We start from the raw sequence: 25829 nt of genomic DNA, 5'->3' as shown, positions 1-25829 counted from the left end.
GTTGCTGCGGTGACGTCACCGTATGGGAACACCTCTCGGTGTGAAAAATGTCTGAAGCCCTATACCATCCCGCCAATCCTATTGGCCAAATAGACAAATGGCGCGCGCTATTTCGCTCAGATTTCATTTCCTTCAGGAAAGCGAATCATCTGTGCCCTAGGAATCATCTCCCTCTCTCAGCGGTTTTCTCCGAGCAGTGTTAACTCCTCTTCGCGGACGCGATGAATTATCAGAAATGTAAGGAACCGTGTACCAGGTTCATCACGAAGGGAGACTCTCATGAAAGGTGCGTAGTGTGCTTAGGCTTACATCACGCACAGGCAGCGCTTAGTGACCTTTCTTCTTGCCCCCATTTTGATGGCCTGCAGCTTAGAGTACTGCGCTCGAGGGTAGAAGTATTTTCTAAGGTCGCCCCCGCGTCTAACCCCCGCTGTGTCACTTCTGGGGCTGCCGAGGCACCGCACAAGGCGATGGCTTGGGGAGACATGTGCGACATGGATTATGAGGACAGCGCTGTGCTGGAGTTTTCTTCACGTCGCTCGCTCTCCCCTACCCTAGTGCAGGAAGCGAGCTTTGTCGAACCAGTCGTTTTCTCAAATGAGGATTTACAGCCCACCCCGGAGGCATATGATGCTATCTCCTTCGGTTGTGGACGATATGACGATGACATCTTATCCATCGTGGCCTCGGGGTCTGAGGACTTAGTGGCTGACGCTAGCCCTCTCCCTCCTAGTGGACAGGAGAAGCATGTTTCCCCCTCCTACAGCGAGCTGTTGGACGTGGTTTCTTGCGCGGTGGGTAAACTGGGACTGGATTGGGAGGTTGAGAAGGCTAAGGCCCAACCTTCATCTAAGCTGGACGACCGTCGTCTAACTAGTCGTACACCTGAGCAGCCCCGAAGGCCCTTGCCTTTTTTCCCGGATCTTCACCAGGAGGTTTCGAGGTCCTGGAAACAGCTGTACTCGGCGCGCATCACTAACGCTGTGGCTGCGGATTTCGCCACCATTTCTGACATGGCGAACCATGGCTATGCAGCGATGCCACCGGTGAAAGAGACTCTCGCCGAACATCTCCCGCCTAATTCGGCCACGGCATGGAAGTCTCATCCCCTTCTTCCTTCTAAGGCGTGTCGAGTCACGTCCAGCCTCGTCGGAAAATCTTACATGCGGCCGCATCGCTCCACTCTATGACGGTCCTTCAGGCTTACCAAGCGGAGCTCTTAAAGGAACTCGACGAGGGGGAGGGTATCACACCCGAGGCTGTGAAAGAGCTGCGGCGAGCAATGGATTTGGCGCTACGTGCTACCAAATATACTCCTCGAGCAGTGCCCTCCACTAGAGAGCGATGTTGTACCGTTTTTGCACATCCACCGGTGAGTTTGTGCCTCAGACTTTTAGGTCTAATGGCAGCGGCATCCCCTGTAATCCGTCTGGGCTTACTTCATATGCGCCCCGTTCAGTGTCTATGCGATGCTTATATGCTTTCAAATGGAAACTGTTTACGGCCTGGTGTGGAATTCGTAATATGGATCCAGTTTACTGCCCAGTGGCTTCAGTACTGGAGTTCCTTCAAGACCGTTTCTCTGATGGAGTAACGCCAGCCACTCTGAAAGTTTACGTGGCAGCCATTTCAGCTAACAGTGCTTCAGTGGGCCGTCATCCGCTGGTTTCTAGTTTTATACAGGGTGCACGACGGCTGAGGCCTTTCTGCCCTGTGCGAGTTCCTTCATGGGACTTATCCATTGTGTTGCAAGGTTTATCAGGGCATCCGTTTGAGCCCTTGGAAACTATACCGGATAAAATCCTGACTTTAAAGACAGTTCTTCTTATGGCTTTATCCTCCCTCAAGAGAGTTGGGGATTCACAGTCTCTTTCTGTTTCGCCCTCGTGCATGGATTTTGCACCAGGCTCTGTGAAAGTATTGCTGCGACCCAGGCCTAATTATGTTCCTAAGGTCGCTTCTAACCCTTTTCACTTTCAACAAGTGGTCTTGGAGGCTTAACCCCCTTCAGAGGCGGGGTCAGCAGATCTGAGTCTTTGCCCTGTCAGAGCGCTAAAGACTTATGTTGATCGAACAGCCCCATGCCGTTATAAACAGCCTGACCAGCTGTTTGTCTGTTTCGGACACAAGATTAGAGGCCATGCTGTCACCAAGCAACGCATGTCCCATTGGCTGGTGGAGGCAATATCTTTAGCCTATGAGGCGCGTGGACTCGCTTCGCCCTTAGCAGTTAGAGCTCATTCCACGAGAGCAGTGGCTTCTTCACAAGCTTTTCTCAGTGGATCTTCTATGGAGGATATCTGTGCTGCGGCAGGATGGTCCTCACCGAGCACTTTTATCAAGTTTTACAGTCTGGATGTGAGGACGGCTCCTGGCTCCCGGGTTCTCTCCGCTTGAGCAGATTCTTCCTTGGATCCCAGCTATCAGGTATGTCAGGCGTTATGGTATAGGGTTTCCCATACGGTGACATCACTGCAGCATCGAAGTGACCTATGAAAGGGAACATCTTGGTTACGTATGTAACCACGGTTCCCTGAATAGGGAACGAGATGCTGCGGTCCCGGCCGTTCCATACCTTTGATAGAATTCTTCTTCAGTTCATGAAATCTGAGCGAAATAGCGCGCGGCACCCAGGTATACGATGCGTACGCATGCATGGGGCGGTGCCAAGCGCTATTTGGCCAATAGGATTGGCGGGATGGTATAGGGCTTCAGACATTCGTCACACCGAGAGGTGTTACCATACGGTGACGTCACCGCAGCATCTCGTTCCCTATTCAGGGAACCGTGGTTACATAGTAACCGAGATCTCCGTTCGAAAAGACGTGATTGTCAAAATACTAAGTTAGAATGAGTGCAGAATGTGGGGAGCGACAGAGCGCGTGTTCCAATGACAACAACTCCCATGAGCCCACGCTCATTCCCGACATCATCAAAGTACGTCTTATGTTATTATTTTGATTGAGTCACCCCTGGTGGCCAAAAATCCCGTACTGTACGTTTAAAATACTTTAGGAGGCGTGAATAAACATGAGTAGCAAACACGATGCTCGATGTACGGATCGTTGTTAAAAAACGCGTCAACAGACTTGCAGTAATGGTCTTTTGTATTTGCTATGGCAAACTGCTTTGACTGTTAAAGTTAGTATGTAACGTTAATGATCCGCTTCAGACATGCTAGCTGGGATGTTCCAGTGAAGTCCGCTGAAGGTAACGTTACGTTAGGTAAGTTAAGTGAGTGGGGCTCAGGTGGCATCAGTTGAGCACCTGTGTTTATTTACGCTGCGGTTTGCTTTAAATATAGAGTAAGCCAGGCGATAAAGATGCGAATTCTGCTCAAACTAAACCTTTAGTGATTAGCATGTTCGGAAATAGCTAACGGGTGCAGTCTTTGTGTACTATAGATAATAACTTGTTTGTAACTCAATAGGGTCAGAGGTCAGGGTATATTCTGGCAAACCGTTTACCAATCACGTTTCTCAATCGGCAAAGCAATCTGTGGTACACGCCTCTACCAACACACGATGGGTGACTCGCGAAGCACAATGCTCCTTCATGTTTTCTCAGCACTATATCATAGAAAATACGAGGTTTGAAAAGTAGAAGGCGGGGCAACTTTTAAAATATTTCAAAATTAAAGTTCATGCAAACAGATTTTAATAGACAAATTTCAGTCATATATTTATGGTTTATGCCTATAACAAAACCCAGTGTTAAAGCAGAGAGCAAACAATTATATCTGGAACATTATATACTGAAGACCAGGGGTCACCAAACTTTTTTCTCTGGGGCCACATTATCGTTCCTGACTGTGATGGGGGGCCAGGCCGGGCCAGCTATATAACATAGAATTGTATGACCCAGGCCAAAGTGACCACCAGCAGGCCTCATTGTGTAGTAGAGATTACTAGCCTGGCACAGCCATCCCCACTACTATATCTACACATCTATATCAACACTTGATTCATGGCACATATTTGTTTATCTTTACTAGTGGTTTGCAAAAGTAGTTATTGAGTTTACACTTTACACTTTGTTTAAATTTTTAAATTTTGATAGGGCGGAGCGGAAGACCACCTCGTCCGTGTGGTCAGAGCGGAAGCCCCCCAGGGCGGAGCAGAAGACCACCACGTCCGTGTGGTCAGAGCGGAAGCCCCCCAGGGCGGAGCAGAGGACCACCGGTCAGAGCGGAAGCCCCCCAGGGCGGAGCAGAGGACCACCACAACCGTGTAGTAAGGGCAAGCGCCCCCCAGGGCGGAGCAGAAGACCACCATGTCCGTGTGGTCAGAGCGGAAGCCCCCCAGGGCGGAGCAGATGACCACCACGCCCCTGTGGTCGATGCCGGAGTCCAACAGGGCGGAGCAGAAGGCCACCCAGTGACTTGACCTGACTCTGAAAGGTCCACGATGACTAGCCTTGTCTCTGGAAAGTCCATGGTACCTAGCCCTGGCTCTGGAAGGTCATCGGTGACTGGCCCTGACTCTGGATGGTCATCGGTGACTGGCCCTGACTCTGGATGGTCATCGGTGACTGGTCCTGACTCTGGGAGGTCATCGGTGACTGGCCCTGACTCTGGAAGGTCAACGGTGACTAAACCTGAATCTGGAGGGTCCACAAGGACCTGACTAGCCTCTGGAAGGTCAACCGGAACCTCACTCAACTCTGAAAATTCAACAGTCACCTGACTCGACTCTGGAAGGTCAACAGGAACTTGACTCGACCTTGGAGGGTCAACAGGAACACGACTCGATTCAAGAGGAACAACTGGAACACGACTCGATTCTGGATGATCAACAGGAGCTAGCCCTAACTCTAGAGGGTAAACGGTAACTAACCCTGACTCTGGAGGGTCCACAAACATCTGACTCGACTCTGGAGGGTCAACTGGAACCTGACTCGACTCTGGAAGGTCAACAGGAACTAGCCCTGACTCTAGACCGGTCTCCGGAACAGCATCGGCCTCCGGAACCGCCTCGGCCTCCGGAACAGCATCGGGCACCGCCTCGGCCTCCGGAACAGCATCGGGCACCGCCTCGAGCACCGCCTCGAGCACCGCCTCGAGCACCGCCTCGAGCACCGCCTCGGCATCGGGCACCGCCTCGGCATCGGGCACCGCCTCGGCCTCCGGAACGGCATCGGGCACTGCCTCGGCATCGGGCACCGCATCGGGAGCGGCCTCGGGCACCGCCTCGGCCTCCGGAACAGCATCGGGCACCGCCTCGGCCTCCGGAACAGCATCCGCCTCCGGAACAGCATCGGCCTCCGGAACAGCATCGGCCTCCGGAACAGCATCGGCCTCCGGAACAGCATCGGCCTCCGGAACCGCCTCGGCATCGGGCACCGCCTCGGCCTCCGGAACTGCATCGGGCACCGCCTCGGCCTCCGGAACGGCATCGGGCACCGCCTCGGCATCGGGCACCGCCTCGGCATCGGGCACCGTCTCGGCATTGGGCACCGTCTCGGCCTCAGGAACAGCATCGGGCACCGCCTCGGCCTCCGGAACAGTCTCGGGCACCGCCTCTGGAATGTCCTCCTGGACGGCAGCGGTCCGCTCGGGAACATTCTCCGGGCTTCGAGGAACGGTAGACGCCTGTCTCCTCCTCCGCCCTCTATGATGGCGAGTCGGTGGCACGTTGTCTGGAGACTCAGGCGTTGAGTCGGCCATCTTGTGCTGTGGTGCTGGGCTGGCGGCCATCTTGTGCTGTGGCTCTAAGCTGGCGGCCATCTTGTGCTGTGGCGCTGGGCTGGCGGCCATCTTGGGCCATGAATCTGGATCGGTGACTGACTTGGGCATTGGCGCTGGGTTAGCGGCCATCTTGGCGGAAGAGACAGGAGTGGCTGGGGCATCCCACGGAAGCCTATGCTGCAAGAAGAACACGAATTCCCAGAATTCCAGTGTCTCTAAATGCCCCATCTCCTCCTGAGAAACTGGATCATCCAGCCCGCTGTTGAAATAATCCTTCAGGGCCGCATCGTTGTATCCCATACCCTCGGCCAGGGACCAGAACACCTGTGCCAGGGCACCCACCTCATTGCCCTCTTGGCGGAGGGCGATCAGCCGGAGATACTTAGCTCTCCGCTCCGCCATCTTGGCTGGGGAACGGGAAAAAGACATACCGCTGGATCTCAGTGTGTCGGAGTCCTTCTGTCACGATCGGTGTTACAAAGAACCACGGGAGAGATCCAAGTGCAGGTATGTGACTTTATTAAAGGGCAAATCCAAAGGGTAAACAGTCCAGGCAGGGTCAAAACCAGAGAATCCAAACATAAACCAAAACAGATAAGAACACACAGCAAGGGCAAGACAACGGGTTAACATGAACATTAAACAAGGACTCCGTGACTAAGACTCAGACAGACCAGGTATAAATACACAAAAGGATAATGGGGAAACAGGAGACAGGTGGGGAACAATCAATTAACTAAACAAGGAAGAAGGTGACCAAATAAGGAGACAGGAAGTGATAATATGATAAACACCGTGGGAACTGAGGACACCTAGTGGAAACCCAGGGAACACAACCCAGACACTGTGACAGTAACTTTATTTATCAGCGGAGCACCGGATTCTGCCTTAGTTTAACTTTTAAATCGGTTAAAAATACAAGTGAATACATAAATTGCCTCTTTTCAAGTAAATTATGAGTCCTTCCGTGAGTACTATTATATGCACAACATGAAAATAGATAACTAATATAGTGTCCCTTCTTTAATTTTTTAGTAATGTGTGATAACTTGAGAAATATGTTGTCAGTACTATTAAAATAAGATCAAATTGAATTGTATTTAGGAGATAATAGTTTTTGCATTATTACTATATTGGGCCTTATTGAAGTTTATTAAAAAAATAATGAATATTTTTTAATTTTTTATTTATGCACATGAATTTGAAATATTACATGAGTTTGAATGAGTTTAAATTAATTAGAAATAGTTCATAGAAGCAAAGTTTGATTGAGTCTAATGGGATTTTGAGCTTGGCTCATCTGAACATCCTGTCAATTAAAGTCTATGGGATTTTTATGATTTTTTATATTTATTTTTATGAAAACCGTAAGTCCAATCAGTTAGAAAAGATATAGCACACCTCATATGTTCAAAGACTTGAAAATGTTTCATTTATGTGCATAAATAAAAAAAGAATAAATATTCATAATTTTTTATAAACTTTCATAAAACCCAATATAGTAATTATGCAAAAACGATCATCTCCTAAATACCATTAAATTTGATCATATTTTAATAGAATTGCCAATATGTTTATCAAGTTATCACACATTACTGAAAAAGTGAAGAAGGGGCACTATGATAGTTATCTATTTTCATGTTGTGCATATAATAGTACTCACAAAAGGACTCATACTGTAATTTACTTGAAAAGATACACGTCCATTGTGCAACTGCATCATCTAAACAAACCATTGTGCTTGGACCCCTTATGATCACCTTGATTTAAACCGCATTGTTTCAGTTATCTTGTGTGTCGTTGCCCACAACGCAACGGTGACAGGAGTCAAGAATGTTGGGCACACAAGTACTGTGGCTCTTTTGCCTCATGGCCAAGCCAACATCAAAGTTAGTTCACTAACTTTTAATTCTAGTTATTATCTGTAATGATAAACCTTCCTAGTCATCGACAAGAAGGAGGCGGGAACCGGCGGACAATCAAATAAAACTTTAATAATCACAAAATAAACACAAAACAGCGCACCAGCCCCTCACGGACGACTGATGCGCACAAAATAAAACCAAAACCTAAAATAACGCCCAGGCCTGGTCCTCTCTCGTCCTTCACTGTCGTCGCTCCAGTTTTATATCCTTCCATCTCCTACGTGGGACTCGAGACCGGCAGTGGGTCGCAGGTGTCACTGATTTCCCAATCATTGCCGGCCTCCCTCCTTGTTCCCACGTCCCTCGGCCCCGCCCCACTCGCCACATTATCATTCTTCTCAGCCAAATTTTAAACACTATCTCCTCCTAGAGCTTTCAAGCTAGAACCACCAAACTCGGGTCAGACCTTCAGACTGGTCTGACTCGGGTTGCTATATCTTTTCTAACTAATCCGGCTTATGGTTTTCCTAAACCAGACTACCAAAACCACCTTAAATCCCATAGACTTTCATTGAGGGGGTACAAACTTTTACAAAATAAGACTTATAATGTATTTAAGCTGTCTACTACCATAGAGCATCACAGTCCCGCCCTCAGCCGGTGCCGGAAGTAAAAATTCAATACAAATTCTGCATTGACATTTGGGAAATAAGCCATAAAACGTAATCATACATGGTAGACTTTAAACCAGCTATGGCTGGTTATATTATATGCTCATGCAAATGCCAAAAGTTCATGGAGCACTAACCTTGTTTTGAGATAAATGCCTTTTATTTGCGATGTCTTGGATAAGTACTTCATTACCCACAATCCCACAGTGATGCATCTGATTGGTGGAACTCGTGTAACTGTCTGGTTAAACCCCGCGAAGGTCCGTGAAGACTGAAGATCATTAATAAAAAATAAAATAAAATAAAAACCTGTTTTGCGTTTTTGCACGGTAGACTTATCAGTGCAATCATGTGCAATCTCCTTGGCTGCCATGATGGCTTTTTTCAAGGAGAAAAACAAGTGTTCAAAGGGGTGAAAAACACTTTAGATAGGGTCATGTAATGTTAGTTGAGTGTAGCATGTCCGAGGGTCAGCTTGTGGGTATAGTAAGGGCCAGTATGAGGGACAAGACCTACAAAGTTTTGGTGAGTTTTGCAGGGAGGTTGGTAACGTTAGTTAGCATTATCGTCCACTTTAGCTAGGCTACTGTAGCCTTCATACGGTATGAGTCATATCAAGCATTTTATGATGCCACTGTCAAAACAATATTTAGCCTAGGCATACCTTTTTGTGCATTTACTGAATATTTGTGTAATGGCAACGTCGTGTTGACTACTGAGCTGTGATTTCAGTCAGGTACAAAGCACTGCACCATGTTGGTGACGTTATCGTTAACCGCTTTCAAACACGCACACAATATATAAAATACACGATGATAAATATAAAAATCAATACACAATACCTATATAAAACACTATTTATTTACACAATTAATACTGAAAGAATGCTATTACGGCACATTCACTATATAAAATAAAATTCACTGGAGGAAAAAGTTCGAGCGGCCGTCGTTAGATTTGGAAGTCGCTCAAAGGGCTCGTTCGCGGCTGTGGGCTTCAGTCGAATTCAGTGAGGCGCGGTGGTTTATGGGATGAGTAGTTCCTTCGCTCGAGATGAAAATATGTACACAGTCTTGTACCTTTGACTTTTTTTGGATTTTCTCTTACTTTTTTCACTCGAAATATGTTGTATGCTCATGAGTTCAGCCATAGCTGGTTATCCTCAGACATGCTCTAAAACTCTTTAGATACAGATTTTTTCGAAAGTCAATGGGAGAAATGAATGGGAAATTTACTTCCGGCACCAAAGCTCTCTCGGGCTGTGGGCGGGACTGTGATGCTCTATAGCAAGCCTTAAAAACTCTCTACTGAGAATACAGCTAAAACCAGCCTAAGATGATCAGTTGTTTTGGCTAGTCTCCCAAGCTGGTTTTTAAGTGGTTTTGACCACTCTCACGCTGGTCTTAGCTGGGTTTTAGCTGGTTTTTACTGAATCCACTGGTTTTAGCTTGTTTTGGCAGGATTAGCAGAGAAACATGCTAACAACATGCCAGTTACTCACTAATCAGGCTAGAAACATGTCTTTAACATGGTTTTAAAGTGGTTTTCTTTACTGAATAAACTGGTTTTAGCTGGTTTAGTATAGAAAAATGTTAATAACATGATAGTTACTTGTTAATCAGACTAGAAACATACTTCTAACATGGTTTAAAGTGGTTTTGGCCACTGTCACGCTGGCCTTATGTGGTCTTAGCTGGTTTTAGCTGGTTTTCTTTACTGAATCAACTGGTTTTAGCTGGTTTAGTATAGAAAAATGAAAACAACATGCTAGTTACTCACTAATCAGGCTAGAAACATGCTTTTAACATGGTTTTAATGTGGTTTTGGCCACTGTGTCACCCTGGCCTTAGGTGGTCCTAGCTGGTTTTCTTTACTGAATCAACTGGTTTTAGCTGGATTAGAATAGAAAAATGTTAACAACATGCTAGTAACTGGCTAATCAGACTAGAAACATACTTCTAACATGGTTTAAAGTGGTTTTGGCCACTGTCACACTGGCCTTAGCTGGTCTTAGCTGGTTTCTAACTGAATCAACTGTATTTACCTGGATTAGCATAGAAACATGCTAGTCACTTGCTAGCAGTGTTGGGAAGGTTACTTTGGAAATGTAATAGGTTACATATTACAAGTTACCCTGTTTAAAATGTAATAGTAGTGTAACTTTTTCAATTACTTTATTAAAGTAATGTAACTAATTACTTTTGAGTACTTTTTGATTACTTTTCTAAATTTGTGAAAATTAAATAATAATAAATAAAAGCATATATATCAATTCAAATACAGTTATCTAATAAGCATGTGTCATATTCTGTATAATAAACTCCTGAAACATTGGTGTTTTTTCAACTGCTGTCTCTTTGTATATGATATGATGATAGTTTTCTCAAAATAAGTAAAATGCATGAAGTGACACAGAGCAGTTCTAGAAATTATGTTTATGTGCTCGTGTACTCCTATATTGAGATGGCAGTGGTTGAAAACACTGCGAGCTTCAGTAGGCCTATGAAACCATGTCTTTGCCATTAATTTACAGGAGGGGCGGACTGGGAAAAAAAATCAGACTGGAAAATTCAAACTCATACAAACAAATTCATGGACAAAACTATTTTTTTTTATGGACCTGACATAAAAAAGGTTTAAATCTTTAATTTGGGGACATGCAAAATAATTAAAAGTTCTCTCCTGAACTGCACCTTCACTTCCATTTTTCTCTTCAGTCTCTTTATTTTGCCCTGTTATCCATCTCTCTCATGGCTTTAATACTCAAGATTGAACAAAACTATACTTTACAATACAATACTCTACAATACTACAATATGTTTATAGAAAAATCCTAATACTGTACACGAGTCATGTTTTTCCCTAACAAAAATTGACCATGCTTTTATTAGCCTATATAAAAATACAATAACCTTGTTTTGTTTTTTATTTTGCAAATGGATTTGTATTTATTTTTAAATAAATAAATTTGTAAAATAATTTTACATTTTTGGTTACCACAATTAAACAATAGTAAACATTTTCTCTGGTCTGGTTAATAATAACGTTTATAATAAAGATGTCCTTTAAATAGTATTTTGAGTGATGACTAATGAGCAACGTGCTGCTGCTTGATCAAATAAATAAAAAAACAAAGACAAAAAAGCATCTTTACAGATGAAACTGACCTGAAACCCTGAACAGTAGTTCTGCTTCTCTGCACCAGCTGTGCGCTTCCACAGTCCACTCTATTCTCTCTCTCTCTCTCTCTCTTTCTCTCTCTCTCTCTCTCTCTCTCTCTCTTTCTCTCTCTCTCTCTCTCTCTCTCTCGCATTGATTACTCTGAGTCTGATCCAAACCGTTTGGCGGAGGCGCGGAGAGCGCGCGAATCATGACTAACACTTCATGACTTTTTAGAGATTTAATTATTAAATGGCGGATTCACAAATGATCGCTTAAGTACATTCGGCAGGCAATTATACAATAATAATATTAAAATAGAGGACCAAATCGGCTGCCAGGCCACCGGGAATTGTCCCGGTTCTCCCGGTGTCCAGTCCGCGCCTGATTTCCACAGACACGCGGAACGTGCAGGAGTCATATATTGCATTTTTGGAGCTTAATATTCACAGACACTAGTCCATGTCATGTTTTGATTCAAGTGTACTGACCTACTTTTGATATAGTCATCCAAAATGTGGCACATTCCGTCCGCGTTAGGCATTCCGTTTTTATGATTGGATTCTATGAACCAGACTGTTTTTACGCATCCCGGAAATTATTAGGGCGTATGTCTCATAATAGTCAGTGCAATTTGGGAAAGAAATCAGTTAAATCTGTATGTGGATGTGTGTAAATATTCAAATGTAATCCCCTTTGTAATCGTTAAAAATTTCATAAGTAACTGTAATTAAATTACTCATTTTTTCTTAGTAACTGTAACTAATTACAGTTACATTAATTTTGTAATTAAATTACGTAATGCCGTTACATGTAACTAGTTACTCCCCAACACTGCTTGCTAGTCATGCTTGCAACATGCTAGTCACTTGCTAGTCATGCTAGAAACAAGCTAGTCACTTGTTAATCATGCTAACAAAATACTAGTCACTTTGTTAATCATGCTAACAAAATGCTAGTCACTTTGTTAATCATGCTAAAAACATGCTAGAAACATGCTACAGACATGCTAGTCATGCTAGCAACATGCTAGAGACATGCTAGTCATGCTAACAGCATGCTTATCACTTGCTACTTATGCTAGCTACTTGCTACAGACATGCTTATCATGTTAGAAACATGGGAGCAATATGTTAATCATGCTAGCAACATGCTAGCTACAATGCTAGCAACATGCTAATCATGCTAGAAACATGCTAGCAACATGCTAATCATGCTAGGAACATGCTAGTAACATGCTAGCGACATGCTAATCATGCTACAAACATGTTAGCGACATGCTAGTAACTTTGCTAATCATGCTAGAAAAATGCTAGAAACATGCTAGCAACATGTTAATCATGCTAGAACCATGCTGGCGACATGCTAACAACATGCTAATCATGCTTTAAACATGTTAACGACAAGCTAGTCACATGCTAATCATGCTAGAAACATGGTAGCAACATTATAATCATGCTAAAATAATGCTAGCAACATGCTAATCATGTTAGCAACATGCTAGTCACATGCTAGAAACATGCTAGCAAAATGCTAATAATGTTAGAAACATGCTAGCAACATGCTAATCAGGCTAGAAACATGCTAGCAACATGCTAATCATGATAAAATCATGCTAGTAAAATGCTAATCATGCTAGAAACAATGCTACCGACATGCTAGCAACATGCTAATCATGCTACAATCATGCTAGCAACATGCTAATCATGTTAGCAACATGCTAGTCGCATGCTAGTCATGCTAGAACCATGTTAACAACATGCTAATCATGCAATACACATGGTAGCAACATGCTAGTCGCATGCTAATCATGCTAGAAACATGCTAGCGACATGCTAGCAAAACATGCTAATCATGCTAGAAACATGCTAGTCATGCTAGAAACATGCTAGCAACATGCTAATCATGGTGAAATCATACTAGCAACATGCTAATCATGTTATCAAAATGCTAGTCGAATGCTAGTCATGCTAGAAACATGCTAGCAACATGCTAATCATGGTGAAATCATACTAGCAAAATGCTAATCATGCTAGTCGCATGCTAATCATGCTAGAAAAATGCTAGCAACATGCTAGTTCCATGGTAATCATGCTAGCAACATGCTAGTTGAATGCTAATCATGCTAGAAACATGCTAGCGACATGCTAGCAACATTGTTAATCATGCTAGAAACATGCTAACAACATTGCTAATCATGCTAAAATCATGTTAGCAAAATGCTAATCATGCTACCAGGTCACCCCTGGTTAATCAAACATAATCCACGAGTGGATTGGGGTTCCAACACTGTCACATTGTGGAGTGAAAGTTGTCATGAGTCTTGTCTGGTTTCTGCTTGTCCTGTTGTGCCTGTTTCTGTCTTTCAGAAGGAGAACATGGTATTATCAAACGTGCCCGCAGCGTACCTGGACCTGAAGGAGGTGTTCAGTAAGTCCCGTGCTGCTTCTCTTCCTCCACATCATCCCTACAACTGTGCTATAGACTTAGTGCCAGGTAAGTCTCCGCCTAAAGGCAAACTATACTCTCTTTTTATTCCGGAGAGGGAGGCCATGGAGAAATACATTTCTGATTCCTTGGCATCGAGGTTCATCCGCCCTTCCTCTTCTCCAGCGGGGGCGGGATTCTTTTTTGTGGGTAAAAAGGATGGGAGCTGAACAACATTACGATAAAGAACACCTATCCGTTGCCACTAATGTCTTCAGCTTTTGAGAGGTTACAGGGAGCATCCATATTCACAAAGTTGGATTTATGTAATGCTTATCATTTGGTCTGCATCAGGAAGGGGGATGAATGGAAAACCGCCTTTAATACCCCTAGCGGGCACTTTGAATACTTTGTGATGCCGTTCGGGTACAGCGGTTTCTGGGGTTCGCCAATTTCTATAGGTGTTTTATTCGCAATTTCAGCCAACTAGCCTCACCTCTGACGGCCTTGACCTCTCCCAGTACTCCGTTCAGGTGGTCGGACGCAGCCGAGACTGCGTTCACTAACCCCAAGAGCCGCTTTGTTTCGGCTCCCATCCTTTTGGCCCCTGACCCCACACGGCAGTTCGTGGTGGAGGTCGACGCATCAGAGGTGGGGGTAGGAGCATTGCTGTCCCAACGTGCTGCCTCGGACGATAAGGTATATCCATGCGCGTTTTTCTCCCATCGTTTATCTCCTGCTGAACGCAATTATGACATTGGTAACAGAGAATTGTTGGCCGTCAAATTAGCTTTAGAGGAGTGGCGTCACTGGTTGGAAGGCTCAGGGGTACCTTTCATTGTTTGGACTGATCATAAGAATTTAGAGTACATTAGAACTGCCAAAAGACTCAATTCCAGGCAAGCTCGGTGGGCACTTTTTTCGGTCGTTTTGATTTTACTCTATCGTACCGCCCGGGTTCCAAAAATTTCAAACCCGACTCTTTATCACGTCTTTTTGATCCCTCTGCCCGCCCGGTGACTCCCGAGTGTATTTTACCTGAGAAAGTAGTTGTCTCAGCACTTGTATGGGAGGTCGAGTCGAAGGTCAAGACGGCCTTAGAAGGGGTAACGCCTCCGCCCGGTTGTCCACCGAATCGTTTATTTGTGCTGGATGAGTTAAGGTCCGAAGTCATTCAGTGGGGTCACTGCTCTAACGTTGCTTGTCATCTTCCTGGAGCCAACAACTCTCTATGGTAGAGTACGCTCACAATTCATTACCAGTGTCAGCCACGGGCCTTTCCCCATTTCAGTGCAGCTTAGGTTACCAGCCACCAGTTTTTCCCAGTCTGGAATCTGAAGTCGCGGTCCCCTCTGCTCACGCGTTTGTCCAGAGGTGCCACCGCACCTGGACCAGAGCCCGTGAGACTCTGCTCCGGGTGAGGGAGAGCACTAAGGCCAAGGCCGATCGCCACCAGTCAAAGCCTCCCGTTTACATCGTGGGTCAAAAAGTGTGGCTTTCTACCATTAACCCTTTAGGTGCCAGAGGTTTTTTCCTAAAACGTTCGATTTTCTACATCTTAATTTCAAAAGGCTATATCTTAAAATTGATAAAAGACAGAGACTTTCTGTCAATTATAAAAATATTAAGGATGACCCAATGTTTATGTAGGGATTACATTTTCCCATCTAATTTGCATATTATGACGTCATATGGGGGTGGCCATCTTGAATTATAGAATTTTCATGAAAAGTCACATGTTTAAATTATAAAATGCAGCACTTCTTCCCCCCCAAAATGTCCCTCACCTTCTGTGTGCTATATTGCACAATACTGAATGCTCAGGTGAATAGTAAGTAGTAAACAAACTGTGTAAATCATTACTAATAAATGGTAGAAACAAACCGAATGCATGTGGCGGTTGGGATTTTCAATTTACTACATACAGCAGGCACTCTGATTCCATCTATGGGGCACATATATATTATTCATATGACACACAAACACAAGTAGACAAGACCTGTTTAGTTCAAAAGCTATGCCCCGTGTCACATCGCCTCTGCTCCTGCAATGAGCTGCACGGCCAGATCTGCCTCGCGCGTGCACCAAGAGTGCACAGCTCGGACTACTGTCAGTGTCATTGCGACTCCCCACCTTGCCTCCTAACTGTCCTATGAATACTTCGACCTCGTCCAACATACCCAGTGGCATTAGACAAAGTCTCCACTACAATACTGTCGCCGCGATTGCGAAGAGGCGCGGTCAGAAGACAAATATACATGTCTAGCGTGGTAAAAATCTCCCGCCTTGTCCCCGCAACAATAACACGCCTGCTAATTTCGCGATGAACACTCCAACCCCGGCAAACATTGTTCACACCTCTGACATTTGGCAAAGGACCATCTACATTGGGCAAAGGATTCACCGTTTGTGCTTGGTGTAGGCGTGTCTGCGAATAGAAGTCCCAACACTTCATTGCGGATTTATTGAAGCTTTATTGATGCCATTAGATAATAATAATAATGATAATAATAATAATCTAATGCCAATACTCGCTGACATTGACAATATTGCTCTGATAAAATGTCTCACTCTCACACTAGCTCTGCTTTTGTTTGCACTGATTCAATGCGCTCAAGCTCGAAGATTTTGTATAGAAGCATGACGTTTTTTTGAGTCAGAGATGAAGTATTACATGTCTGCCATATGGTGCAGGGGAGGTCGCATGAAATTTGACACCCTATTTGACAAAATCGGCCATTTTATTCAGTGCCGCATCTTGTCGAGTAAACTCGACCGTGGCACCAAGAGGGTTAACATTCCTCTGCGATCCATATCTAACAAGTTAGCTCCCAAATTTATTGGCCCGTTTACTATCACCAAGATCATTAGTCCGGTGACATTCCGCCTCAAACTACCTCCAGCGTACAGGAGGATACATCCCGCCTTTCATGTGTCCAAAATTAAACACTTTTTTTATGCACGTATTAATCCGCCTACTCCGGTTCCCCCGCCGCCGTGTCTCGTAGATGGGGAACCGACATATTCGGTTAATCGTATTCTGGACTCAAGACGGAGGGGACGAGGATTCCAGTACCTGGTGGACTGGGAGGGTTACAGTCCGGAGGAGAGAAGTTGGGTACCTGCTAGGGATGTCCGTGTCTTTCCACGGAACCTCGTCCACTCTTCGCAACCACCACAAGCATCACAACTTACCTTCGGCTCGATTCCCCGCAGTTCCTGTGCCACCCTCTCCTGCTGCCAACTCACCACCACCATCTGGATTCATCACCTCCTTCCACCATCTCGGACTGTATCTTCTTCCCAGCGTTGTTTGTGTTCCAGTTTGTTTGGTTATCGTCTCTCATTAAAACTTTGTTGATACTCGCACTCGTTTCCAGCTTCTCCTTCACCCAGTCGTCACAGCTAATCAGGCTAGAAACATGCTAGCAACATGCTAATCATGCTAAAATCATGCTAGCAACATGCTAATCGTGTTAGCAACAAGCTAGTCGCATGCTAGTCATGCTAGAACCATGCTAACAACATGCTAATCATGCAAGAAACATGGTAGCATGCTAATCATAGTCGCATGCTAATCATGCTAGAAACATGCTAGCAACATGCTAATCTTGCTAGAAACATGCTAGCAACATGCTAGTTGCATGCTAATCATGCTATCAACATGCTAGTTGCATGCTAATCATGCTATCAACATGCTAGTTGCATGCTAATAATGCTAAAAACATGCTAGCAACATGCTAACAACATTGCTAATCATGCTAGAAACATGCTAACAACATGTTAATCATGCTAAAATCATGTTAGCAACATGCTAATCATGCTAGCAACATGCTATTTGCATGCTAGAAACATGTTAGCAACATGCTAATCATGCTAGAAACATGCTAGCGACATGATAGCAACTTGCTAATCATGCTAGAGACATGCTAGCGGCATGCTAAACAATGCTAGAAACATGCTAGTGACATGCTAATCATGCTAGAAATATGTTAGCGGCATGCTAAACAATGCTAGAAACATGCTAGCGACATGGTAATCATGCTACAAACATGCTAGTAACATGCTAGCGACATGCTAGTAACTTGCTAACCATGCTAGCGACATGCTAGTGAAATGCTAGATACCTTGCTAATCATGTTAAGTACATGTTAGTCACTTTGCTAATCATGCTAACAACATGCTAGCAACTTTGTTAATCATGCTAATGACATGGTAGTCACATGCTTTTAATGCTAGCAATAAGCCAATCACTTTCTTTTTTAAACTTCTTAACTTTTCAAATTTTTTCATATTTTTGAACTTTTTTAACTTTTCAAACTTCCTAAATTTTTCAAACTTTCTTGTCAGGCTTTTTAAAGCCAACTTAAAGTTTGACCACAAACTTTACTATCTAGTTTTACAGTTACATTGCAATCTGTACAAATAAAACAAATTCATTTATTTCTTGTGTTATGTCTAAACCTAGCATCATCTTATCTACTGCTGTGTGCCATTCTTCAGTTATCAAATTATTGATGTAGTATCAGGGTTGAAGTAACTATACACTTAGTAGGCCTACTGTAAATCCATGGCTTTATCAGATCTCGTCTGAATTGGCAACAAGTGAGCAGAATTCTGCTGCCTATTTCCTTAGGTTGGAAAGGCAGCAAGTGAAAAATTATATTTAGCAGCTATGTATTGATAGGAAATTAACTAATTACTTTAAGATAATTGCAGATTTTTGTGCTTTAAATTTCATGGCATCAACACATATCAAAAAAAGTTGGGACAAGGCCATGTTTACCACTGTTTGGCATCCCCTCTTCTTTTTATAACAGTCTGCAAACAACTGGGGACTGAGGAGACAAGTTGCTCAAGTTTAGGAATAGGAATGTTGTCCCATTCTTGTCTAATACAGGCTTTTAGTTGCTCAACTGTCTTAGGTCTTCTTTGTCACATCTTCCTCTTTATGATGCGCCAAATGTTTTCTATGGGAGAAAGATCTGGACTGCAGGCTCGCCATTTCAGTACCCGGATCCTTCTTCTACACAGCCATGATGTTGTAACTGACCTCACCCTCCAAATTGAGAGTAAGCTGTAAAACAGTCATGAACACTTTGTTTTGTTGTTGCTGAGATGCCTATAGTAACATGCTTAAATACAAATGTAAGCGTTATATATCTACTTGAAAATGAATATAAATATTGGTTTGACCTCATGAGGTGTAAATTATTATCAGTTTATGCATTCTCTGAAAACCAAACCATGACCTTGTTGTTTCTAGTAGGGCTGTGCAAAAAATCCAATGCGATTTTCATGCACATCTCATCAGTAAAGACGCTTCTGTAATTAGTATATCTCCAGCACGTGCGTTCGGATCAGGGTTGCCAGGTTTTCACAACAGATCCTGCCTAGTTGCTTCTCAAAACTAGTCCAAAACTAGCCCAATCGTGTTTCCAGGAGGTTCCCCGATAAAAATTGCTTCCCGGGGTTAAAATATACGTTTTTTAGCAGGGTTGCCTTGGTAAAATTCACATTTTAGGGGCTAAATATCAGGTTATTTGTATTGGGGTCGCTTCGACCCGCGAACATGAAAAACAACCACAGACTTGGCAACACTAGTTTTGGACTAGTTTTAAGAAGCAACTGGGCAGGATTTGTTGTAAAAACCTGGCAACCCTGATCTGAACGCATGTGCTGGAGATATACTTCTAGTCACAGGAGCATCTTTACTGATGAGATGCGCATGAAAATCACTTTCGATTTTTTGCACAGCTCTAGTTTCTAGTGCCATGATCTACTGTTTGGGCTAAAGAATATTTCCTCAAGGTTAAGCAACCTCCTTTACTGAACCTGTTTTAAATAAGAAAGGAATGAATTCAGGCTTTATTATCAGTGTTGTGGTGGCCTGATGCATGGCTATATTTGGTTGGGTAATGCTTATGCCATAAAATGTAGATTTTTAATTTCTCTTTCAGAATAATCAGGTAGTTGGAGTGGGCAGTGGCTCAACTATCGTCTATGCTGTGGACCGGCTGGGTAAGACTGTACTCATAATACATACTCATTCTTGGAGCTCTTAACAGTGATAATTAGTAAAAGTCAAAGTCAAAGTCAAAGTCACCTTTATTTATATAGCGCTTTAAACAAAATACATTGCGTCAAAGCAATGTTCATTAGGAAAACATTGTCAATAATGAAAAAATGATAGTTAAAGGCAGTTCATCATTGAATTCAGTTATGTCATCTCTGTTCAATTAAATAGTGTCTGTGCATTTATTTGCAATCAAGTCAACGATATCGCTTTAGATGAAGTGTCCCCAACTAAGCAAGCCAGAGGCGACAGCGGCAAGGAACCGAAACTCCATCGGTGACAGAATGGAGAAAAAACCTTGGGAGAAACCAGGCTCAGTTGGGGGGCCAGTTCTCCTCTGACCAGACGAAACCAGTAGTTCAATTCCAGGCTGCAGCAAAGTCAGATTGTGCAGAAGAATCATCTGTTTCTTGTGGTCTTGTCCTGGTGCTCCTTTGAGACAAGGTCTTTACAGGGGATCTGTATCTGGGGCTCTAGTTGTCCTGGTCTCCGCTGTCTCCGCTGTCACCTAGAAAGAGGTCCTTTCTAGGTGCTGATCCAGCATCTGGTCTGGATACATACTGGATCCGGGTGACTGCAGTGACCCTCTGATCTGGACACAGACTGGATCTGGTGGCCACGGTGACCTCGGAACAAGAGAGAAACAGACAAATATTAGCGTAGATGCCATTCTTCTAATGATGTAGCAAGTACATAGGGTGTTATGGGAAGTGTTTCCGGCTCCGGTTTACCTAATTAATGCAGCCTAAAAATCCTTTAACAGATTTGGATAATAAAAGCATATTAGTATGTTATGTGTATGCCAGGTTAAAGAGATGGGTCTTTAATCTAGATTTAAACTGCAAGAGTGTGTCTGCCTCCCGAACAATGTTAGGTAGGTTATTCCAGAGTTTAGGCGCCAAATAGGAAAAGGATCTGCCGCCCGCAGTTGATTTTGATATTCTAGGTATTATCAAATTGCCTGAGTTTTGAGAACGTAGCGGACGTAGAGGATTATAATGTAAAAGGAGCTCATTCAAATACTGAGGTGCTAAACCATTCAGGGCTTTATAGGTAATAAGCAATATTTTAAAATCTATACGATGCTTGATAGGGAGCCAGTGCAGTGTTGACAGGACCGGGCTAATATGGTCATACTTCCTGGTTCTAGTAAGAACTCTTGCTGCTGCATTTTGGACTAGCTGTAGTTTGTTTACTAAGCGTGCAGAACAACCACCCAATAAAGCATTACAATAATCTAACCTTGAGGTCATAAAAGCATGGATTAACATTTCTGCATTTGACATTGAGAGCATAGGCCGTAATTTAGATATATTTTTGAGATGGAAAAATGCAGTTTTACAAATGCTAGAAACGTGGCTTTCTAAGGAAAGATTGCGATCAAATAGCACACCTAGGTTCCTAACTGATGACGAAGAATTGACAGAGCAACCATCAAGTCTTAGACAGTGTTCTAGGTTATTACAAGCGGAGTTTTTTAGGTCCTATAATTAACACCTCTGTTTTTTCAGAATTTAGCAGTAAGAAATTACTCGTCATCCAGTTTTTTATATGGACTATGCAATCCATTAGTTTTTCAAATTGGTGTGTTTCACCGGGCTGCGAAGATGTTTTCTTTCTAGCTGAGAGGGTCAGACAGGAGAAGCTGAATATCGTGTGTGTTCCCACGTCCTTCCAGGTCAGTATTCATTCATTTGGAGCTTAATTTAACATTAGAAAACTCCTGTGTTAGTTTATAACTAACTTAACTGAGTTGTGTTGATCCAGGCCCGTCAGCTGATTCTGCAGCACGGTCTCACTTTGTCTAATTTAGACGGGCATCCTGAGGGGAGTTTGGGCCGAGAAAGCATGTAGACGGGCAGCTGGAATGGATAAAAAAGATGATTTAGGCAGCTTAACTAGCCAAGATAACATTAAAGAATGGGAAAGTTTAGTAAAACAATGCTATTTTGGAAAGGGCAATTAAATGAAAGATTTGACTTTGATGCTGGAATAGCAATAGGTAACATTTTGTTGGGCTGAAATAAAGCCAAAAAAAACTTTACTACGACTGGTTTAATTTATCACATGAGTACCCATGACACTCTGGATAGCATAAAGAGTGCAGTTACCCAAATGTAATTACATCAGCTTTCCCTAAACTGGGTTTATGAAGGAACTGCATGGGGTTTGTGAATTAATGAAGAGCTAACAAATAAATCAAATTTATATTTTTATTTTTATTTTTTTTTTGTCTTGTAGCTGGATGTTGCGATTAATGGAGCTGATGAGGTTGATGCTGCTTTGACGCTGATTAAAGGAGGAGGGTATGATTGGACCATTTAAGTTGAATTCAAGTATTTTTTCCATTTCTCTTAATTTGTGTGACATCCCCAAGGTGTCTAGTGTCATGTCCTTTCCTTTTCCTCCCACAGAGGATGCTTAGCCCAGGTGAAGATTGTAGCTGGTTGTGCCAAACACTTTATTGTCATTGCCGACTATAGGTACAGTATGAATGTGGTGTTTAGCAGATGTTTTTATCCAAAGTGACTTCACCGTTTTATGCATTTCCCAGAAAATCAACCCACTGTGCACTATTGTTTGAACTACAATATTTGGCATATATTTAGCATCCCATAATTACTGCTGATCCCTGCATGTAGTGAAACAGTGAGGATGTTTCATCATAACCCAGCATGTGATTTCTATAATTACACGAGAGTCTTCCACTAGAAGTTGAGATGTGTTTGTGTGATGTCATTTTATTGCTTGTGTGGGTAGAAAGGACTCGAAGGCCCTGGGGCAGCAGTGGATGAAAGGTGTCCCGATGGAGGTCATTCCCATGGCCTATGTGCCTGTGTCCAGAGCCATTGTCCAGCGCTTTGGAGGAGAGGCTGTGCTGAGGATGGCAGTCAGTAAAGCTGTAAGAGAGTCTTACTAATGGATCTTGAATTACATTTGTGTTATTAACATTTTTAAGGGTTCTTTTTTATTTATTTTTTTACTTCTTATTATATATACTTATTACATTATATGTAAAACAATTAAAGAACTTGGTTTATTGTTGATAAGAACTCTCATCATCACTTTTGTGTTGGCTGCACTATTTAGGGTATTATATTATTGTATACTAGTATATTATTCTTTGACATACTCCCTATCTTGACTTTTTTTTTCTTTCAAAATCTTGCCTTGAATTTCCCAGAAAGTAGCATTGTTCCATGTAGTTCCTCAGAATTGTCTCATTTAAGCTTGGAATGTAGTGGGCTTTTATGAAATGGATGGTCTAGTCATCTGATGATTTTTCTTCACGATGTTGAACTTTAGGGTCCAGTGGTTACTGATAACAGTAACTTGGAAGTTTGGAAGTTTGAGCATGCACCGAACTGGAAAGAAGTCAACACAGCCCTCAAGATGGTCCCAGGTCAGTACAGATGAGCACATTTTATCTACTGTTAAAAAGTTTGGGGTTGGTAAGATTATTATTATTTTATGAACTATGAACTGCCTTTAACTATCATTTTGCATTATTGACACCTATGTTTTCCTAATGAATGTTGTTCAGTTGCTTTGACGCAATGTATTTTGTTTAAAGCGCTATATAAATAAAGGTGGCTTGACTTGACTGATTTATTTATTTTTTGAAAGAAGTCTCTACTGCATCAAGCCTGCTTTTATTTGATCCAAAATAAAGTAAATGGTAATATTTTGAAATATCATAACTTTTAAATATATATTTAAAAATGCAGCATTGCTTCACTTATCAGATATTCTAAGACCCCACAAACAGTGATTCGATGTTATGTTGTTACCATTGGTCAGTGTCTGTTGGTGCAGTGCGTACTGGCCTTAATATGCTGATTTTGTGCTTAAGAAATGTTGAAAAACTGGAAACTGATTCTTTCTTTATATTTTTTTATTAGGATTGTTTGATAAATAAAGTTTAAAGAATGGTATTTATTTAATTATATTTACTGTACTTCACTGTTACTTTTGATCAATTTGATGTGTCTTTGCTGAATAAAATTATTTGGAAAAAAAAAAGTACCAACTGCAAACCAGTGAACAATAGTTTATGTATTGCTAAGTACAAATTAATGTTCTTTCTCTCTTTTTTCATGTGTGTGTGTGTGTGTGTGTGTGTGTGTGTATAAAGGTGTGGTTGAGACCGGTTTGTTTGTGGGAATGTCTGAGAGGGTGTACTTCGGTATGGAGGACGGGAGTGTCAAGACTAGAGACCCTCCCATCAACTAAAAAGATCTTCCTCTGCTCTTGCGATAGACCAGCCTGCACACCTCAAGTGCCGTTCAAATACACAGACTCTGGCAGGTTATCTTATTTTCTGTAACCGAAACCATCAGATGTCTGATCAGTACCTCTCATGCACATGAAATATGGATTTTCACTCAACAATGCAACATTAGATCCTCAGTCCCTTCAGATAAACCTGTTTTTCCTCTCTTATCCTCTGTATGGACAATTCAGCTTCTGTTGGGCTGGAGTCTACAGCGACTGTCCATACGGTACATCTACAGTGTCAGTTTGCCTTCTGTGCTTCTTAACGTAGCCATTAATGTTGTCTTACATGTGTCTGTACAACTGTATGAATATTGTGGCTTGCGTCTGTGTCTCCATAAATGTATATTTTCACAAAGCTTAGTTGCTAGCTTTACAAATGCATGCAGCTTTTGAGAAAATCTCAGTCACACCCCATTGCGGCATTAGTATAGTGTCTGTGGGTTTGTATGATCATTTTGAATCTGTTTTGTTGACTGATTATGACAGATTTCCTCAGACGCTCCAATGTGAAACATCAAACAAAACGAGTGGCCTTACCCAGCACACAGCGGTTAGTTTAGTTCAGTGATCAGTCATCTCAGAGGATTCTGCCCCTAGATAAAATACACTATTTGAAGTTGGGAAATGTCACTCGGCTTTTCATATTGATTTTGTTTTCGTATAATTTTCTGATGTGCCTGTGGCCACGAACACGGTGTTGTTGAGGGATGAAAGCAGTTAGTTGGTGGCACAGCTGAAAGCCTTATCATCTGTACATGTATTGATCTTTCAGTTTTGTTAATGAAAACTCTTCACAGGGGTCACTGTGATTTTTGGGTATGGTACTACTTAAAACACCAGCATGTGTTTTACTCTACCAATTTTACTGTGATACTGAGGTTTTCAAATATTATGTTCTAGCCTAAAAAAATTACATTAAAAGTGGACCAATCAACTATAAGGTATCTTATTAGTTATTTTGCATCTTATACTTTAACCCTTTTTTTATGCCACAAGAAAGAACATACAGAAATCAATGCCAGGGGTGAGTATGATTGATTGATTGAAAATAACAGGTTTTTAATGACAACATGTTACAAAATCAGGAAAACATTATAAAAATGATTCGGGGCTTTATAACCAGTGTGGCTCAGTTAACAGTTAAGTCAAACATGGGCTAAAATATTATTTAACAAACCACAAGAGGGCGCCATATACATTTCGCATTGGCCAGCCTTCATGACTACAAAAAGTAAACAAAGTGAGCTGGAATGCTCAAGTTGCCTAAACTATTTGTATTATTTTAGAAGTGTAATGGTTGTCAAGCTGTAATTACAAACCGATAAGTGACGTAATATAAAATTAAAGGATAATACTGAACTTACTACGGATGAGTGCATACTCATTTTTCATATCAAACAAACATTTTTCATACCAAAAGTCCCGGACATAAAACTGTCGAGCATGACCTCACTTTTCTCTGCAAGCAAACGGCCACGTCGTTATTTCCATCCTTGTACTTTTAACCCAATCAAATTTCGCTCAGAACGAATTAGCAACGCCCCTCCGTTAGAAATCACAGTAACGATAATTTTGATTGACAGGTTTGTCAGACCAATGGGTTGACTAGACTTCTTTCGCGGCTTGCGTAAACATACCAATGAAACATGTTGAAGCCAACACTACTA

The 25829-nt window shown here is 42.6% G+C and overlaps 1 protein-coding gene across 1 annotated transcript; it reads left to right on the top strand.

Moving 5' to 3' along the window:
• Positions 1-494: 494 nt before the first annotated feature.
• Positions 495-25096, top strand: LOC132157590 (ribose-5-phosphate isomerase-like). The gene is made up of 11 exons (XM_059566948.1): positions 495-691; positions 767-935; positions 1202-1372; positions 19769-19829; positions 21507-21562; positions 21652-21709; positions 22124-22190; positions 22299-22367; positions 22645-22786; positions 23191-23287; positions 24020-25096. The coding sequence occupies exons 1-11, from the start codon at positions 495-497 to the stop codon at positions 24115-24117; spliced, it is 1185 nt and encodes a 394-aa protein (XP_059422931.1). The 3' UTR covers positions 24118-25096.
• Positions 25097-25829: the final 733 nt, after the last annotated feature.

Source organism: Carassius carassius, chromosome 14, assembly GCF_963082965.1.
Source record: "Carassius carassius chromosome 14, fCarCar2.1, whole genome shotgun sequence".
In the NCBI taxonomy this organism is placed as follows: Eukaryota; Metazoa; Chordata; class Actinopteri; order Cypriniformes; family Cyprinidae; genus Carassius; species Carassius carassius.
The sequence above is the reverse complement of the archived record's forward strand: the minus strand, read 5'-3'. Positions and strand labels throughout refer to the sequence as shown.